This window comes from Pristiophorus japonicus, chromosome 4, assembly GCF_044704955.1.
Source record: "Pristiophorus japonicus isolate sPriJap1 chromosome 4, sPriJap1.hap1, whole genome shotgun sequence".
NCBI lineage: Eukaryota > Metazoa > Chordata > Chondrichthyes > Pristiophoridae > Pristiophorus > Pristiophorus japonicus.
The window spans coordinates 116,985,901-117,007,690 of NC_091980.1; the positions used below are offsets into that span (position 1 = coordinate 116,985,901).

The 21,790-nt window shown below is 40.7% G+C and overlaps 1 protein-coding gene across 1 annotated transcript in view; it reads right to left on the minus strand.

Moving 5' to 3' along the window:
• Nucleotides 1-2,990: 2,990 nt before the first annotated feature.
• Nucleotides 2,991-21,790, minus strand: part of pfdn1 (prefoldin subunit 1) — a 121,504-nt gene continuing 102,704 nt past the window's right edge. Inside the window, exon 4 of the mRNA XM_070877294.1 lies at nt 2,991-3,871. Within this exon, the coding sequence (XP_070733395.1) occupies nt 3,788-3,871 (84 nt within the window). The 3' untranslated portion in view covers nt 2,991-3,787. The remainder of the gene's footprint in view (nt 3,872-21,790) is intronic.

The following is a 21,790-nucleotide window of genomic DNA, read 5'->3' on the forward strand; positions in this document are numbered from 1 at the left end:
GAAATCAAATTAGAATGAGGAAAGAGATCTGCCTGCTTCTCTCTGTGTGTCTCTCTCATAGGTATTAGCAGTTGCAACCTGTCTCACAGTATAAGCCATTACCAACTATCTTTCCTGTCAACACAGTTAAATAGCTGGCTTAAGAATACAACTGGTGTTTTTTTGTGAAACGTGAACTATTAGCACCCTCACCACTCTATACCTTAACTTGATAAATTTTCTTCAATTTATATACAGAACAGAAAAGGTAAACAGCTATGTAAGTAGTACAATGTCATTTCTTCTCACAGATTTAAAAAACTCAATATAAACTTTACCCTAATAAAGTTTTTTCAGATGTTATCCAGTTTGTCGTCAAATAATTTTGAAAAACTCAGCATGACCGACTAGATGCTAAAGAAAGATATTCAATCCATGTAGTTGTTTGAATAGTACTAATACAGCCATAGAAATTACGTACTTGGCCCATGATCAGGCTGCACAATCTAAAGTCAGCTCACAGCTCTATCAAGTCCAAGCCCAGATTTTTGGGATAAGCTGAGGCCCCTAAGTAAAAACTTTAAATAAAAGTTTTAAAGGACACAAAAGACAATAATACCGTAGCAGATTTCTGGAGTTTCATGTTTTATATCAGAAACTGCATTTGCTTGCATATTATGGATTTGAAGCACCACCCCATATTTTTGTTCTATACAGTAGCCCAGTGCCAATTGTTAAGATTCCCCTCTCCCCTTTTAGATTAAGTGAAGGAATCAGAATTACATCTTAGCCGACAGACTGATCAGCAAATTTAATTCTTCACATCTTTTAAAATTGGGGGTCACATTAACTTAAGAGACATGCCTATCGGGAAACATTAAAGTGCTTGCCACACTTCCAGTAGACTTCATTTTAAAGACTGTAAAAGAGAAAAAACTTACATTTGTATAATGCCTCATCATATATCTCAAATACTCCAAAATGTTATTATAAATTATGCCATAAAGTATAAAGTATCCTTTACCTTCCATTTACCGTCTGAATATTTGAGATGCTCCAAAGTACAAATACACCCACAGTGGGAATTACACCCAAAACTTTAAAAAAAATCTTACTGTGTAACGTGGGGAAATTTTGCTTTGGTGAAAAGAAATTGTTCGCTTTCAAAGGGCTCTTAAATATATTGTCCAGCCTGAAACTCACCTGGGGACAATGCCATTGTGTCCCCTTCATCAGTACTCACGATTCATTTGAATACTTCAATACAAACACATGCACTATTTGGGTAATGGTCAATACTGACACTGTGACGGCATGGGGTCTTTTTTTTTTTTAAAAACATTTTAGTTTGGGCTCACAAAGCATAATGATAAGATGCACATCTTTTTCATAAAAACCAAGTAAACTTTGCCAATTATTAGATAACCTACCTTCAGGTATGGCTTTCCACATTATGTAGTGTTGAGCTGGCCTTTTAATACAAGTGTATGATGTCTATCAATTCATTGGATGCCTTCCCAGATGCAGATGCACCCTGAACAGTGTATCTATTTTCAATAATATAGTTTCAATTTCATCTAGTTTTATTTGTATATATCTTAGTCTTGAACTTGCAGATGACGATATTTGTCAAAACGTAGGAGTAGGTTCAGAAGGTCTTTTAATTTTTTTTTATATATGTTTTGCTTGAAAAACAATCAAAACTGCATTAGCAGTACATGGCATTTTGTGGTGCATGCTCGAGTTGTCGTTATGTTATTGGACTAGTAATCCAGAGGAATGGGCTAATAATCCAAAGAACGAGAGTTCAAATCCGACCATACCCATTTTGAGAATTTAAATTCTGGAAATAAAAAGCTGCCAAAAGTAACCATGAATCTGTTGGATTGTTGAAAAAACCCAACTGGTTCAATTATTACCCAATCTAACCTATATGTGATTCCAGTCCCACACCAATGTGGCTGATTCTTAACTGACCTCTAAAGTGGCCAAGCAAGCAAAAGGCAGCCCACTATCACCTTCTCAGGGCAACATAGGGCGGGCAATAAAGGCCAGCCTTTCCAGCGACGCCCACATCCCAAGAATTAATCAAATGCAAAGCTATGTTATTTTCTTTATGTTCTTATGTACACTACAACTAGCCCTGACATCACTGTCAAGAGTACAGTCATTCACCAGATATAATGTTAGCTACCATTGCTGACTATCACAGAGAGCCATTTTCCAGGCACAATGTTAAACGGTGGATTTGTCCACAACATAAGTAGGATAGTTGGTTGAGGATTTACTTCTGAGTCAAATATTTAAATCGAAAATAAAAAAGTTTTTGTTCTGCTTTAAATACCTGAAAGAAATTAATGGGGCATTGTAAAGGAGTTACTTTGTTATAGCATTGGATTGTCACAATTAAAGGAATTTCTTTTACACCTACTCTTGAAGTCAGTTTCAAGTAAACCACAGTACAAGAAATGTTCAAAATTGGGATAGCCTGTACATTCCAATGCGAGGAAATTATTAAGCAGTCCAAGACATAATCAGGTCAATAAAATGTAGGATGGATTATTTGCATCCTGTAATGGTAACCTTAGTTACCATCATTCCACAACTCATGAATCAAACCATTCTTACTCAGGGGCATTGTAAAGGAGTTACTTTGTTATAGCATTGGATTGTCACAATTAAAGGAATTTCTTTTACACCTACTCTTGAAGTCAGTTTCAAGTAAACTAACAGTTTCATTCAAAAGCTATTTGCATCACAACTCTTTCATGTTTTGCCGCTTACTGTCCGGTCACAGGTGGGAGCACTCCATGATTAGTAGGAGTAAATTCACATGACTGGGAAACATTGGGGCAAATTTTGCTAAGCATACTTCTTGTTGGCAACTATAAGACGGCTTCATTGGCCACAGTAATGACATGGCCAAAACCATCTTAGTGACTTGAGCATGTTAAAATTACAATAAAAAGTATATAATCCAAGACTTTATAATACTGGCGAATGGAACACGATTTTATAGTATGATGTTTTATTTTCATCTTACCAGATTCTTTTCCTCATGCAGAACAAATAATGAGGCAGTTTCAAAGCTAGACATCTCATATATTCACAAACACACATTTATATAATCTTACATTCCAATGTGAAAACAGATGCCAGATTTAGGGAAGTAGTAGTGGTGTATTATAAAACTCTCTCAAGATCAGTTTACCTATTGTATATACTTTAGGAAACCAGATACACAGGACTGCGTTCTAAACAACACAGGCTGCCGAAAGTTCAGTGTTAAAAGTAATTGCCATAAAATGAAATGGGGCTGCTTAACATTTACCACAAACAGAAATAGGATTTTGCCTTTTTGATGACGGTATTAAACAATTGAACAAAGGAAATAAGGTAATAAAAGTGTAGCTGGATTTGCAGATCATACAAGGCAGTCACAGTACTATACAGACCACTGGAACGAGGTGCTCCTGTAAGAAAAATTATCATTTATACAGGTAAGGTGTACCATTTCAGCTGCATTTATATTAACATTTGTTTCGATTCGATTCCAGCAGTTTGCTGGCCATGAGCCAGTTCCTGCCATTTACACTACAAAATCCAACTCCTTTAATCTGGCAGCAGGATCATAGACACACAAAGAAAACTGGGTCTACAACTGTACCGCTGGAGATGGTTGATGGACTTGGTGTTAATGATGGGAGCTGGCTCACGAACACCAGTCTCCTAGAATCCAACCTAAACGAGCCAGTATAAAAGTGGCTTCTGTTTAATTTTGAGGAACAGTTCCCAGTAGCGTAAACAGTTATTGTCCTCTTCTGGCCATTAGCATTTCTCTGATGTTGTCTTCTGCATCTTTCACACTGCGTTCCAAATAAGACTTTCGTTGCTGTCAAAAGAAAAAGAATACGTGCAGTTAGTTTGTTTTTAAATGATCCTGATTTAATTTTTTCTATTAATGTTTTTAAAGATCATAATAATGGCCAAATCTGCCTTTTAATTATACATGATAACCAGTAACAAACTAAACCATTGAAAACAATCTCGAGCATACATGGCAAACCAGTAGTCATTTGACACATCACACAGACAGGTATTTCACAGACAGCTGAAGTGTAAGTAAAATGAGCTCAAATGTTAGTAAGTCTGCAACCACAGGATACGTAACAAACTCTTTCATCACAAGAGGTTAGTTTCTTTTTTGAAATGTTAGCATAGAACTTTATTAGAACATAAGAACATAAGAAATCAGAGCAGGATTAGGCTATTCGGCCCATCGAGCCTGCTCCGCCATTCAATAAGATCAAGGCTGATCTGACCATGGACTCAGTTCCACTTCCCTGCCTGCTCCCCATAACCCTTTACTCCCTTAACGCTCAAAAATCTGTCTATCTCCACCTTAAATATATTCAAAGACCCAGCCTCTACAGCTCTCTGGGGCAGAGAATTCCACAGATTTACAACACTACGAGAGAAATTCCTCCTCATCTCAGTTTTAAATGGGCGGACCCTTATTCTGAGACTATGCCCCCTAGTTTTAGTTTCCCCTATGAGTGGAAATATCCTTTCTGCATCCACCTTGTCAAGCCCCCTCAGAATCTTATATGTTTCGATATGATCGCCTCTCATTCTTCTGAACTCCAATATGTATAGGCCCAAACTACTCAACCTATCTTCATAAGTCAACCCCCTCATCTCTGGAATCAACCTAGTGAACGAACACCTTCCAATGCAAGTATATCCTCCTCAATCGAGTCTCTGCCTTTGATTTGAGTGTTCTCGACTCTATTCCGTAGCATGCTACCCGCCACCACCTCAGTGAGACCCCAACACTGCACGAGGTAGAAAAAGCCATAAGACAGCTAAAAAAACAAAGCTATGGGAGCAGATGGAATCCCTGCTGAGGCACTGAAGTATGGCGGAGAGGCACTGCTGGTGTGAATAACGACCTTACCTCTCTCATCTGGAGGGAGGAGATCATGCCTGGAGATCTTAGAGATGCAGTGATCGTGACCATCTTTAAAAAAGGGGACAAGTCCGACTGCGCAACTACAGAGGAATCTCCCTATCAACCACTGGGAAAATCGTCGCTAGAGTCCTCCTCAACCGTCTTCTCCCTGTGGCCGAGGAGCTCCACCCGGAGTTGCAGTACGGATTTCGTCCTCTCCGGGGCACAACGGACATGATTTTTTTCAGCGCGACAGCTGCAGGAAAAATGCAGGGAACAGCGCCAGCCCTTATACATGGCCTTCTTCGACCTTACAAAGGCCTTTAACACTGTCAACCGTGAGGGTCTATGGAGCGTCCTCCTCCGTTTCGGATGCCCCCAAAAGTACATCACCATCCTCCACGACGACATGCAGGCCGTGATCCTTACCAACGAATCCATCCCAATTGACGTCCAGACCGGGGTCAAGCAGGGCTGCATCATCGCCCCAACCCTCTTCTCAATCTTCCTTGCTGCCATGCTCCACCTCACAGTTGACCGCTGGAGTGGAAGTAAACTACAGAATCAGAGGGAAGCTGTTCAACCTCGCCGTCTCCAGGCCAGGTCCAAGACCACTCCAACCTCTGTCGTCGAGCTACAGTACACGGATGACGCCTCCGTCTGTGCACAATCAGAGGCTGAACTCCAGGACATAGTCGAAGTATTTACCGTGGTGTATGAAAGCATGGGTCTTACGCTAAACATCAGCCCCACAGCACTGCCCCCCAGACATCAAGATCCATGGCACGGCCCTGGACACCATGGACCACTTCCCTTATCTCGGGAGCCTTCTATCAACAAGAGCAGGCATCGACGACGAGATCCAACACCGCCTCCAGTGCGCCAGTGCAGCCTTCGGCCGCCTGAGGAAAAGAGTGCTTGAAGACCAGGTCCTCAAAACTGTCACCAAGCTCATGGTCTACAGGGCCGTAGTAATACCTGCCCTCCTGTATGGCTCAGAGACGTGGAACATGTACAGTAGACACCTCAAGTCGCTGGAGAAATACCACCAATGATGTCTCCGTAAGATCCTACAAATCCCTTGGGAGGACAGACGCACCAACATTAGCATCCTCAACCAGGCCAACATCATCAGCATTGAATCACTGACCACACTTGAGCAGCTCCGCAGGCCGCATGACATCACGAGACTCCCAAAGCAAGCGCTCTACTTGGAACTCGTCCACGGCAAACGAGTCAAAGGCGGGCAGAGGTTACAAGGACACCCTCAAAGCCTCCCTGATAAAGTGTGACATCCCCACTGACACCTGGGAGTCCTTGGCCAAAGACCACCCTAAGTGGAAGAAGCGCATCTAGGAGGGCGCTGAGCTCCTCGAGTATCGTCGGCGAGAGCATGCAGAAATCAAGCGCAGGCAGAAGGAGCGTGCGGCAAACCAGGCTCCCTGCCCACCCTTCCCCTCAACCAGTGTCTGTCCCACCTGTGACAGAGACTGTCGTTCTCGTATTAGACTGTACAGCCACCTAAGAACTCATGCTAAGAGTAGAAGCATGTCTTCCTTGATCCCGAGGGACTGCCTATGATGATGATCCTTCTTTAAATACGGAGACCAAAACTGTACGCAGTACTCTAGGTGTGGCCTCACCAATACCCTGTACAGTCGTAGCTGGACTTCTCTGCTTTTATACTCCATCCCCCTTGCAATAAAGGCCAACATTCCATTTGCCTTCCTGATTACTTGCTGTACCTGCATACTAACTTTCTGTGTTTCATGCACAAGGACCCCCAGGTCCCTCTGTGTTGCAGCACTTTGCAATTTTTCTCCATTTAAATTGTAATTTGCTTTTCTATTTTTTCTGCCAAAGTGGATAACCTCACATTTTCCCACATTATACTCCATCTGCCAAATTTTTGCCCACTCACTTAGCCTGTCTATATCCCTTTGCAAATTTTGTGTGTCCTCCTCACAATTTGCTTTCTCACCCATCTTTGTATCATCAGCAAACTTGGCTACATTACACTCGGTTCCTTCATCCAAGTTATTAATGTAGATTGTAAATAATTGAGGACCCAGCACCAATCCCTGCAGCACCCCACTAGTCAATGTTTGCCAAGTGGAAAATGACCCATTTATCCCGACTCTCTGTTTTCTGTTAGTTAGCCAATCCTCTATCCATGCTAATATATTACCCCCAACCCCTATGAACTTTTATCTTGTGCAGTAACCTTTTTATATGGCACCTTACTGAATGCCTTCTGGAAATCCAAATACACCACATCCACTGATTCCCCATTTATCCATCCTGCTCGTTACATCCTCAAAGAACTCCAGCAAATTTGTCAAACATGATTTCTCTTTCATAAAACCTTTCATGAAACTCTGCTTGATTGAATTATGCTTTTCCAAATGTCCCACTACTGCTTCCTTAATAATGGACTCTAGCATTTTCCCAACGACAGGTGTTAGGCTAACTGGTCTATAGTTTCCTGCTTTTTGTCTGCCTCCCTTTTTAAATAGGGGCGTTACATTTGCGGTTTTCCAATCCGCTGGCTGGGGAATTTTTGTAGATTACAACTAATGCATTCACTAACTCTGCAGCCACCTCTTTTAAGACCCTAGGATGTAAGTCATCAGGTCCAGGGGACTTGTCTGCCTTTAGTGTCATTATTTTACCAGGTACTACTTGATTAGTGATAGTGATTGTATTAAGTTCCTCCCTCCCTATAGCCCCTTGATTATCCAGTATTGGGATGTTTTTAGTGTCTTCTACTGTGAAGACCGATACAAAATATTTGTTCAACGTCTCTGCCATTTCCCTGTTCTCCATTATTAATTCCCCAATCTTTTCCTCTGGGGGACCAACATTTGCTTTAGCCTGTCTTTTCCTTTTATGGACCTATATTCTATCCATGCAATCAAATTAAAGCTTAGTTAATGGACATTCTGATTTAATAATTTACCCCTGGTACCTACCTTTCTAATCATGAGTAATATACAAGCACCATAACAAAAAAGGACAAAACATGTTTTGAGTTTTCCTTTAAATTTTCCAAAAATGACAGCCAGAATATACAATATTAGCAATATTCTCTGTGTAATGTTTTATTTTTCTATTTAAGTGTACACTTACTGTTTTATCTTGTTAATTCATGTAATTTTTACCATACTATCTAAACACCTGTGTTGTTGTTATCAATCTCCATTAGCTCAATTGCGATGTTATGCCTCACACCCAATTCCTGTTTTGTTCATTTAATTCCCAATGCTGGAAAGTTCCGAAATACAATATTCCAGAAATAGATTTATTATTAATCAGACTGTGAAAACTACCCACACACTATTGAGGACTGTCATGACACTCCACAGATCTGAAAATCTTCATCGGCACTGGAGAAGGAGCATAGTTGCTACAGAAGCTGGACTTCGTAAACCATGACCTTGCATCTTCCATGTTTTTGGAAGGCTATAAATTCCTTTGATTTTCCCCTAATTTCCAGAAGCCTTGCACAACCTAAGGCCAAGTGCATGTGGCCTTCAACCAGGCCTCATTACACCCTCTGTGTTTCTAGGGTGATGGTGTGTAGACAAGACATTCTCGGTGCACCAGCCAATCTTTTCCTGCCCTTCATTTTTCTTGTGTGTGTAATTTAGCCTCTACTTATTTCAAAGCTTAATATCAATAACTTAGGTTGTACGCATCTATTTTTCCTGTATTTTTCAACTTTCTATGTATAATCTCATTGCATCATGATATCTCTTGCTGTGCCCATGCATACACAAAGCTTTGACATGGTCCCACTCAGCTACTTAATTCAGTTTTCTGCCATGGAGGCTGGTGTGCTCTTTCTCATTACAGCACTGTCAGGATTCTGCAACTCCATTAATTCATCAGAAAGACATCCAGCAGAGAGACTGGTGAGATGCACATTAGGTAGACAGATGTCAGAAAAGTAATGAGGAAAGATTGTGACACACATGGAAGAGAGGATTTCAATGCAAAATAAATGAACATGAATAAAAACATAATAAAAATAATCTGACATGAAAATTTTAAAATATAATACTAAAATATGAATGATGCAAAATAATATTCAAAGAGTTCAATAAACAGCACTCTGCTACATTACACGTTTGTCCATATTTTCTCCATGATCAATACAATAGGAAGTAAACAATATCAGCACAGGAGGCCAATCGGCCCATCCAGTCTGTGCTAGCTCCAATTAGTCCCACTCCCCTGCTTGTTCCACATCTCCCTGCATTTTTTTCCTTTTTAAGTAGAGATCCAATTCCCTTTTGAAAGTTACTATTGAATCTGCTTCTACTACTTTCTATTACAGGCAATGCATTACAGGTCATCATAACTCAGCAAGTAAAAATTTTTATCTCCCCCTGGCTTTTTTTCCCAATTACCTTACATATAATTAATTATTTTCTTACATGCTGTAACATTCCTGTTGTTGTAAATCAGAGCATCATCTGACTTGCCATGAGAAATGCCATGGGAGATCCAAGAGTTATTACATAAGCACATAGAGTATGGAATGAAAAATAGCCACTCTTGGTGTTGCTCCTGCAATAGCCTAAGTATAGCTTGTGCTATCATGGGATCTACCCAACTTATTTAACCTCAAGAAAATATAACCACAGATAAAATTTCCAAATTTGAAATTCCTCCCTAACTGAAGCAAAAACTGCAAGACATTAATATAGCCTTGTGATCTACATTATTTAACCCTGACCAGTTGCACTCCACAGATGACACTACCCCAACAGGACTGGAACCACTATGCTACCCAGAGTATTTGATCTTTATCTACACCAATCTTTACATACTTCAATCCTGTTCTTAACTAAACATTCATGCAACTCTTTTTTTTTTAAATCAAAAAATATTTAGCAATGCACCATTAACTATTTATGAAGAATCTATTCTACATGTGTACAGCTAGAAATAATATTCTTCTGATTTCGAATAATAGTTGATGCATGTTAATTTTCTTCTTCATAGTTATGTACTAACAATTTAAATCAACATTTAAACGTGCTTTTTATCTACATTACCCAGCATTTACAAAAGAACCCCGATCATGTTCCTGCTCAGTTTTCTTTTTTTTAACGAAAGAAAGTTCAGTTCTGTGAGCCTTTCATTATTTTAAAGAGTTTGAACAATCAGTTGATGTACATGCTCATCTCATGTCTGTCAGAAGGGGGCAGACTCATTTCAGGAAATGTACTTTTAACAGAAATATATTACTGTTTCTGTTTCAGAATCTTTTTTGGATATAAAATAGGTACAAATGCACCAGTGAGTGTTCTGTTGTCTGCCAGCACACACAACTCTACAGAAGAACTTCAATGCTAAAAGAAACAGCATGACCAGCAATTTCTTACAAAAATATTTGCCCATCAATCTTACCAAGAAATATTTATGTACAGCCAGTGCCTGCACAGCAGAACCTGTGCAATAATGCTACAGATTAAGTGAATTAAAGCGGCCATATTTTTGTAGCGAGGAGAGGACAAACTCATAATTCACTAAATCAGCTCTTCTTTGTTCCTGGTTTCCTTAACATTACTTTTATTACTACATGTATTCTCCCTCATTCATTTTCCACTTTTGTTTCCCATCAATGGAGTATCCATACTGCTCTGTTAAAAGGGAAATTTCTGAATACTCAGAAGTATTTCTAGTGAGGTTAGCTGTAGTTATAGCTATTCTGATCAGTAGCAACAATCAGTGCCCAATTTATTTAGGCTCAACTGGTACCATTATCACACTCTGATAAAATTTTATTTGTGATCCCAACCAACTTGCAAGAAATGCTCTCAATGCCAGGATTTTGGCTTTACTGTCACCTGAAGGTAGTATAAATGAACAATGTGCCAAATCCATCTACAGAAAATAAAGTGGATGCAAATTGCTCATAATTGATCATTTCTTTTTCAAATTCACTTACATACCTCCGCAAGCATTTTTCAGACTCAACATAACTGATTTCCCAATAATCTAATTGAAATGAACCCAAAGCTCATCCTTACTGTACAAATTTAAATTTTATAAAATTACTGCATACATGTTTTGTATCAGATTTTAGCACAATTGTTTTTGTTTACTGTATAAAATACTGTATAAAACAAAGCTGGATATGCAGCAAAATTGTGAGAATTGACCAAAAATAGTAAAACTTGATATCTCTGCTTCTCAAGCGGCAACAGCAAATCAGAATTGAAAGAAAAGACTTGGATTTATATAGTGCCTTTCACGACCACCGGACGTCTGAAAGCGCTTTACAACCAAAGAAGTATTTTGAGTGTAGTCACTGTTGTACTGTTGCAATTCCACTTGGTTTAAGTGAAACAAATTACATTTTGTTCCAATGATATTAAAGTCAGTCAAAAAACAAAAAAATACCATTTCAAATTAAAAACCTGTTGTGTTTAAAAATATATACAATATTCATTGTTGTGACTTCTTATATTTTCAAGTGATGAAGACTACTTATTGGGCAGATGACATTTCTACAACTGCACTTTTCTTGGTTCTAATGAAGATCAAAGAACAGTGCAGCTGACCTTTGTCCAAGGGCAAACAGCTGCAGTATACTGGAAATTGGCCAACGCAGTCACTGCCAATGTGTGTGGTCAGCCTCTTTCCACACATCTAACTCCCATTTAATGTTCCCACCCAATCCTTCAGTGATGCAACTTAACTGACTAGTGATAAAGTCAGATACTGAGGTGTCAGCCCAACCTACAACCATATATGGAATTTATTTCCTGTAGAAGCCTCTGGGCATACAATTCAGATGCAGCTGCATCATAGCAAGTCAGATTGACAAGTTAAAACTCAAACACATATGGATGAGAAAGATTCTGTGGCATTCAAGTTTTGCAACCCAATAATTTGTCAAAGTTAAGGACAGGTCTGTACAACATAGATGACTACCTCTAATTTACAACTAGGTGTTCGTGTGGTTTCAATGAGAAATAAAAGGGCTGTCATCCTGTCTACCCAACAGGAATTTACCACCATTGTATTGTTTAAAAAAAAGTAGCTCAAGGTTTATTCCACCAGCATGAATAGCTCACAAGTCAAGCTCACGCTTCAGCAAGTTCACATTTCTGCATCGAATATTGGAAAAGGATACTGGACTTGTATGCAATATATTTGGGGATATTAAATAATCGTATTTCAGCAAATGCACCCAGAACTCCAAGTAGCCCAAAATCCACTTCAGTCTCATGTCTGAGGCACAAGCCAACTCGGAGATGGTCAATGCCCACTAACCAGATCACTCTCGAACTGGCACGCCTGATTCCCTCCTATCCACATAGCCAGCTCGCAGCTTGCATAGGGATTTCCATTTATATACCTTGGCTGTCATACATAATGCTTACGCATGCTGAATGACTTAAAAAAGCGTTAAAAAGTAAAATTCACAACTCTTCAACAAGATCCTGCAGCCAAGGTAACCAGAGGGAACTGGGATGGCTAAAGCAAATCATGCTGGGGCTGGGTGAGGGAGGGGCAGCAGCCATATTTCGCCTCCTGAAAGGGCAGTTTATGGAGGTAGGCCAATAAGGATGCTGGATTCACATGAATTCCAGAGTCCAACAGCAAACTCAGCACATGAAGTTAACTTTATTTTTCAAAGCCGCAGCTACAAACCTAAGTCGATTACATTGCCAACAAAACAGCAGAGGAATAGTTTTGAATGCAGTGACTGAGTTTAAAAAAAACCTTGCTATGTCTTCCCTCTGCTTTGTATCAGTCGTAGTGATTCTGTTCTGCATTTATCCCAACACCCAATAACTTTAACAGCGCCCTCCAATATTTTGATTCAGTATAGCGATACTGGTGCTGCGCAAAAATGTATAATCGATTTCAATCATTCAGAGAAATATTTTGTCCATTACGTGGCTTGTATGGAGGATGTAGGAACAGGTTGAGTAATAACTTAGTCATGACATAATTAAAGCCTTCAAATCTAGGCGGTAGTTACAACTGACAGGAAATGATTTATCAGTCAAAAGAGAATGAATAAATGATTTGTTTCTGCTTTACGACACAAGTTACTCTAATTTTCAACTCTTGTGTATGTGAATAAAAGTGACCAAAGTTTACAATATAACCCATAAATAAATTGACAGAAAATATTATGAATTCTACTATTAGGTTTGTCATCATCGAAGATTGTCCTCCTGCCTGTTCAACAAACGTTATAAGACATAGCAAGGCTTTTACACTTAGTCACTAGACATTACATCCAATGGGTCCCAGTGTATTTTCTGTTTGTTTATTTCCTTTTTCCATCCCAAATTTTTCCTGAATGCAGTCGTTCCTGTTCGGATATGAATGATTCCATAGGCTGAGAGTGCCCTCCAGTACCTCACACAACTGACCATTTTTCACACGAGCCTAAACAGTTAGTATGGGCCAGCAATTCATCGAGTTGAGCTCAGTGTACCTGGATCAATTCTGAGCTCATCCAATGACTGCATACACATGTTTCAGCGCATTAATGTGTGATCAAGAGATGATCACGAGTGGGAACTGTCGTGCTGTAGAAGGCCTCTGCTATCCTGGGCTAGAAAGAGGGAAATTGGTCTGGCTTTCTGCTCCTGATCACTGTCCAGCTTATTGGGGATGGATTTGATCAATTGAGATGCTGCCCATGATAAAACAGCCAGCTACCACACACTGTGTAGACTCACACTTGAGGGCCAAAGCACGGGATGGAGCATGAGTAGCATCTGCGGGTACCATATCTCAGCAAGCAGTCATGGAGAGGACGGAGGAAAGGGAGAAAACTGGTAGATAAAAAAGAAAAGCAGCCAATTCTGAATGATGAAAAAGAGAATTACAAAATGTTTTCTTCTCAAACCTAGAGGCATCTCTTTATCTTCAAAACTCAGCTTTTAAAGCGTTTCCATTATCCCCTTAGTTGGCACAACAGTCCTGACAGATACATAAAATTCAGTGAGGATAATGACCACAGACTTCCTACAGTAACATATTTTGTAACAATCCTTGCAAATGAGTAGCAGAAAAGGCACATACTATTTTACTGGCTATGAGTTCACAAGTTTCTATTTTCTATACAAAATCACTGATCACCACAAAAACACAGTATTTTATCGTCATGATGTAAAATAAAGCTGTAAAAAGAAATTCAATGGGCTTTGATTTTAAGAATGCCCTTTAAGTTTTAGGGGATCAAAAAACATCATTACATTTTTTACATTACAGAGTACTCCACAACCACATATTATTTATTCAATCTAGCAGTAACTCCATGAATTAGAAAGACTCTGCTAAAAAGACAAGCAAGCCTGAACAATGTGTACACATTACAGCTATAGCTATGATGCTACCCACTGATTTCAATGATGGTAACATATTTAATTCGCTTTTGGGAAGCAGGTATTGTCAAGAAATTTCAACAACTTGTGAATATCAAGTCACAACTACTACAGGTTTCCTTCTAGAATTTCCAACACACATGGAATATAGGGATCACTGAAAAACAAAATCTAAACCATCCCAGTAAGCTCAGTTGTTAAGAGGTCCCTTTGCTTCTGATCAATATAATAATAAACTAATTTAATACATACTGGATTCCACCCAGCCCAGACCAAGAGGATAGAAATCTCCTCTACTGGCAATTAAGAATCCTACATGAAATGAGTTTACGTAATCTCAATCTGTGGCCACGGGTTCACAGCACTAATCTGTCTCCAACTGGCACAAAATGAGCAATCTCGCTCCTAAAGGCCACATGATAGCTGATGTGGGAAATGGGAAAATATCACACTGCTGCAATAAAAGTTTCCTTTCTGAGACTGGGCTGAGGAACATTGTTGGGGCAGAGTTAGCTTTTTACTGTGTATCTAATTATACTACACCTTTCCAGGGAATGCTTGATACTGACACTCGGTGCCTAAAATTAACAGCATTCTGTTCCCAGCGTTAACAACCCCATCCTGATGAACACAAAAACCATTCACTTTATGATTAATATCTATCTAAGCTGCTATTACTTCATTTGACTCGCAGCTTTTTCCATGTTTTTTCTTTTTCCATTCCCCCCCCCTCCCCCCACCAGCTCGCAATTTATCAAACAGTACCCAACACAATCCAAACTTTCCAAAATGCAGAATACTAAAGTAGGAAAGGCCCTGCATTGAAACAAGAGTTTCCTGCAAGTTCCATCATACAGCAAAGCCTTCCTATGGTACCAGTACCATTAGTCATACTAAGACAACGAACACGTCATTTCTTCATTAGGACTCTAGGCCAGCTATGAGTGGGAATGGCTGAATTCTGAGAGTTGGTGAACATTTGTCATCTCTGAGAAATGCCCGTCAGGATGCTGAGGTTCGAGGCCTGAATTTCAGTAAAAGATGTAGTCAATTAGGCTTACACTGGTTGAATCATATTTCAATGGAGAAAACATGATTCAAATATGCTAAAAACTGGCATATGATTTGCAGTTTGAAAAAAAATCTGAAAGAATTCTGGTACAGTACATCTGCACTGACCTGTGGTTACTGACACACTGTCTAGCCTCAGGAAGAAGTGAAATGAAGGTCAGACTAAGATCAGACTATTACATCCTCCACAATTATAAAGTTGTTCCACCGGAATTTTCTACCTCACCCACTTGAACCACCCACTTTATTGCTGATTCAACCTGCTTTTATAACCAGCTCCTTAAGCAACACAAAGCATCATTGTTTGATGCAGCTGCCAAATGAATTTGGCACTAGAAATTTTAATATCGCTAGGAGTGCAACACTGCAAACTGACAATATAGAAATCTGCTAAAGTTGTCAGAAATCAGACAACTCTGCAGACTCCTGGGATCCAAGGAAGCTACTTCAAAAACTTATATCCTATGACCTGTCTCTGGAATTATTTCCCAAAACCTGCATAATTTTCTTCACTCTCTCCCGGTCTTCAAAAGCCTCATTAAAACCAGTCAATTTATCAGCTGGGCAATTAACATGAATACAATATGAGCTGAATATATAATCACAACAAGCTAGGGGGAGGGGGTTAATTGCAATATTGATCATCGCAGCCCTCGTTATCTAATTTTGAATAATTAACCATAGATATGTGTGTTTCAATAAAAAAATATTTATTTATCAAGGGTCCTATGTAAAACCCAGAATAATTCTACAGTGCTTTATGTCTGCTGTATAACTTGAAATCTTCATCTTCAACAGAACGCAGCTTTTTGATACATTTTCAAGCATCATGTTTCATTATGTTCATGCAACGGTAGAAGCACATTACTCTTGCTTATCAGTTTGGAAAAAACATGAGCCTTCTGCTGTTAATACTACAGATTATACAATTTGCTATGTAAATCCTACATCAATTGATGCTAAGAAGTAAGCCTTAGAATTCAGGCAGGGAAGGAAGAAAAACTACAAAGCTTGGTTCGTGTTGTTTTAAGCTAACCACAGGTGGAATGGCCATATTTCATCACTGTTGTTCTAATATAAATTACAATAAGAGAGTTCAATTAATTTTATTTTGGTATCCATTGAAACAAATTATAAGATTACTGATCAGCACAACAGAATGCACTCCAAGAATGTGCTGTACGAGTAGTCAATGAAAGCAGGACATTACTCCGCATAGCTCTTTGTGAAGTCATAGGATCCTTGGGCCCAAGTTTCCACAGAGGGCGCCCGTTTTTCGCGCCTAAAACGGCGCCAGAAAAAAAACGCGCTATTCTCGAGCGCTTTGCAGCTCCTTGTCAGTTTGGCGCAGCGCCCAGGGGGGCGGAGCCTACACTTGCGCCGATTTTGTAAGTGGGAGGGGGCGGGCATTATTTAAATTAGTTTTTTTCCTGCCGGCAACGCTGCGCGTGAGCGTTGGAGCGTTCGCGCATGCTCAGTGTGAAAAAAAACATTGGCACTCGGCCATTTTTGTAGTTCTTTGTAGCTGTTTAATTTTTGAACATTTTTTAATAAAATCACATTGCCATCAGCACATCAGCACTGAGGCTACCCTTCTCACTGTCTCCTTCCCATCCCTCACCTCCGCGGCAACAAATGGCTGTCTCCTTCCCCTCCCTCTTCTCCGCGGCAACAAACCGCTGTCTCCTTCCCCTCCACAACAACAACCCGCTATCTCCTTTCCCTCCCTCCCCTCCGCGGCAACAAACCGCTGTCTCCTTCCCCTCCCTCCCAGCTCCACAACAACTAACCGCTTTCTCCTCCCCCCCTCCTCCCGCTCAGCGGCACGAACGGATTTCTCCCCCCCCCTCCCGCTCAGCGGCAACGAACAGCTGCAGAATTCTCCCTGGCTGAAGCACTTTCACACAGGTAGGAAGATGGTTTATTTAATCTTTTCTTTGCTTATAAATGTTTATTCAGGTTGGATTTATTTGTATAATATTTGTATATGTATAAATAAGGATTTATTGTAGAATTTAATGACTTCCCTCCCCCCCCCCCCCCCACCTCGTTCTGGACGCCTAATTTGTAACCTGCGCCTGATTTTTTTAATGCGTAGAACAGGTTTTTTCAGTTCTACAAAAATCTTCACTTGCTCCATTCTAAGTTAGTTTGGAGTACGTTTTCACTGTGGAAACTTTGAAATCAGGCGTCAGTGGCCGGACACGCCCTCTTTTGAAGGAAAAATTCTGTTCCAAAGTGAAACTGTTCTAACTGACTAGAACTGCAGAAAAAAAAAATGTGGAGAATTGCGATTTCTAAGATAGTCCGTTCTCCACCAGTTGCTCCTAAAAATCAGGCGCAAATCATGTGGAAACTTGGGCCCCTTGTATTGGGTGTTTAGTTCTTTTAAAAGCAAACCACAAGATCTAACTACAATATGAGCATCATTGCTACAGTATACATAACAAACTGGTGTACAGAAATTCATTTTAATCAGTTTAAAAATCCTATTGGATGCAACTTTTTTTTAAATATTTCTAAAAAAAACCTGGTTTAATTCAAGTCCAAGTACAGGTGGAGTGTCCAAAATCCGGAAACCTCGGGACCGAGACCGTTCCGGATATTAGAATGTCTTTCCAACGTCCCTAATCCAGAAACACCCGAGCCGAGGTTTGGGTATTTCTGAATTTTGGAACGTCTTTCCCGGAAATGGCTGGGCCGAGGTGGGGGGGGTGCGGGGCGGTGGCCTAACGGGGGAGGGGTGCGGGCAGCGGCCGAGGTGAGGTAAGGTAAGGAGGAAATCGGGTCCAGGCGATGGCGGGGTCCGGATAGCGGCCGAAGGGGGAAGAGGTCCCGAGGCGGCCGAGGCAGGTCCCGAGGTGGGCGAGGTCCGGAGGCGGAGCCCGGTGGCGGAGCAGGGGAGTCCAGCGGCAGGTCCAGATTTCAGAACATTTTCCAGATTCCGGATGATCCCGCCATGGATCGGCCCGGTGTCGAAGAGTCCGAATTTCGGAACTCCGGATTTCGGATGCTCAACCTATACACTCGTTAGTGTGAACCAAATTCCTAGATTGATAGAATATTTTAATTTCAATGATATTGATTTAGAATCTAGTCCCCATTATCTTTCAGCCTATTTTAGCATCCTTCTGTCCCAATCAGACAGGCAAGTGACTCCTCCTAACTGCTTGCCAGAACCACTGTCATGCACAAATGTCCAGAGTTAAATCAATCTCATCATCCTTAGCATCATCATCATGGCAGCTTCAACACAAGGACTGAATGAAGGGCAAGGATGTCGAATTTTTAGCTGGAGCTGAACAGGGTGGCTTTTGCCTTGCCATTGTCAAACGGGAGGAAATTCTGGCTCATCCATGACTTGATGTCAGACAAGACATTAAATAGCACAATGGAGTCGAGGAAGGTGGCAAATATCAAGCCCCGAAAGTGCCCCATCGCCATTTGATCCAGCATCAGGTTGACTACAGCAGCAGAAGTGGGGCCAACAAATGTGTTCCAGGTCAGGGTTGTGGCTTGAACACTCCAAAGTATAAATTTCAACCCTTGTGAAATCAGCCCTCTTATAAAAAGAGAGATATATTTTGAGATTTTGACTGCTGATTTAGCCAGACCTACGGGCTATTCATGAAAGCGGCTGGCCTGCAACTCCCACTGAGATGTACCGGCATTGTTCCATGTAAATGTTCTGATCATGGAAATTCCAGTAGAGTCAGACTTGTATCTCAACAATCTCTGATCCCACATGGGCCACTTCTATGGTGATGGAGCAAGATTGTGGATATGTAGGACCACGAAATCTAGTCACTGTTAAGTATGGTCAGAGATTAATTATTCTTCAAGCTTTAGTGATAAGGTATCTGGAACGCTTTATCTTTTAAATTAATTAATAAAGTCAGTCAGAGGTTACAGTCTTTCTGACTCATATGCTAATTAAGATATTTTTTAATTGCTGAGCAACTCTCTGTGTATACCAAATAACTGCCTTTGTTTCTTAGGGCTGGATTTTCGGCTTTGATGATTTCGGGGCGGGAATGGTGGCGAGGTGGTAAGGTTTGCACCCGGGAATAGTATGCGCCTCTGATCAAAATTGGGCAGCTGGGCCTGGAATCTGGGGTGCAGCACTAAGGGAGGCGGTGTACACCTCTCTTGGGCATTAGCATGGGAAAACCCCGAGCTGAAGAGCCAAACCGGGAGCGCTCCGAGACACGCCTGGGGGAACTCCCCCCTCCCAAAAAAACATTCCCAATACATAGCTCACGCCACCACATAAATCGAAAAAAAAATTAAAAGAAAAAACAATCACACTTACCTTAGCACTGCATTACTTAGCTCTCTGCAGTCGGGCCGCCCGATTTTCCAGGTGTTCACTTGGCATATGGGTCGGGCGGGAGTCAAAAAGTGTGCCGGTGTCGCAACCAGGGGCATTGCACACCAGCGCAGCTCTTCCGGGCGGTGCTGCTCCATGCCGCCACAAAAGCGGGCCCGAAAACTCCTGTGGGATGCTGAAGGCTGACCGCCCGCCCAGAAGACCTCACTGACACCATTGCCGTTGCTCCGGGACAAAAAACGGATACTAAGGACCGGTAAATCTGCCCCTTATACCTAAAAGTCTGACGTAGTGTGAAGGGTACAAAATATGTGCTGAATGTACCATTTTCGTCCTCCCCCCTCGCCACATAGAGTTCCCAATTGCACAGGTGGTGCTATGATGTGCTGTGGGAGAGACGCACACATTTTTAGTGAAATTAGAAAGAAGTTGGTAAGAATTCCACCCAGTGCAGCAGTGTTTCCTTGATTGATTCTTGGAAAATAAAGTGTTTCCTTTACCCATTGCAGTTGGATAAATAGCTCGCATTACTTCAGAAACAAGCACTGTATTTTTTCCTAATTCTCAAAAGAAAACAACTGTAACACCCTTGTGGCTTGCCTGCCTTATCTGAGGATAGCTAACTCATCAGAGATCCGGAACTGACCACGGGGGGTATTCTTCATCTGTATGATTCAGTACCAGAAAATTAAGTGCATTTAACCTCGGAGCCATCCAAGCAGCAGGCATATCATTTAGCATATGGAACCATTTTTTTTTTTCTAAGCTCACCTAAATTAGTTAATTGAGACATAACTGAGTTACTGGTTTCGCTCACATTTTTATTTGTGAATCTGCATAGCTATTGGTCAAAGCTCATTCAAATAAATATAGTATCACAATCTACATATTGTTTATGTACTATATTACTCTTGATGAACTTATACCTAAAGTTTTATCTTGGGTTTCTTTAAAAAGGTGTGTTAAACATTATGCTCTAGTTTTCGAATTCGACCAGTCAGGAATCCTAGTGAGCCAGCGGTGGGCTTTGTGCCCAGACTTTTTCACAAGAGTTGATCCGGGATTATGCGCGATATGTTTTTTTTAAACCAGGTTCCCCGTGGTATCCTCTACCACCAAGGTGCCCAACTCAGGTAGGAATGAGAAAAATAGGTCAAACACCTGCTGTAACTCTGAGGTTGAAAACATTTATTTTCCGAAAATCACATCTTTTAGAGCAATTGTTAAAATGCTGTCAGTGCCTGCTATCACTCCATCCCACAAGTGACAGACACCAGGATGAAGGGCTCCTCACAATACTCCCCGTTTCCATCGCCTGACGTAACAGTGCTGAAAATCCAGCCCTGTTTATCATACAGACAGGAAGACTGGCCCTTCATGACAATCTGCAACCTGAAAATCAATTTAAATTGACGTTATAAACTGTGTATGAAAAACTGTATTCAGTAGTGTTCTTTGTAAAGCTTCCATTGCAGTGATGATCTGCAACATTTATTCCCACAAACAGAACACACAGTGTAACATTACCCCCTTAAATTTCTAAGTACTGGTGGCCAACATATAAAAATACAGCTGCACGACATATTTAAAAAGCAGTTCAACTAAAAGACCACTCCAATCTTTGCCCTGATGAAACAACAGAGGAATGTCTCAGCATACTCTGCTTTTTCAAGTATTCTGATGTCACTCTGTCCTGTATGCATGGCATGCTAATAAGTTCTCAGTTTCAGAAGAGTTAATCATATGTGACAGAGATGTTATATGATACAACCAGAATACGTGTATGGCAATTAATAACTGCTTACATTGTACAATGTAATACACCACATAACATTGACCAATACAGGAAATATTTATTGCTCTGTAAACAATCCCACCAAAAATGCTTATTTGGGTCCTACATGTAATGAATTTGGACAGTCTCAATTCAGTAGTGTGACGTCCATAGTACAAGCCTGTCCTCAAACAGGAAACCTCAGAGAAATCATTAGGATTCCTGGTGTGGGAAAGGAAGAAGGGGGTGTTATGTCTGATAAACAGGCGAGTTGGTGTGGTAAAGTAATGACTGCTTTTACTGCAGAGTCTCCAGAACAT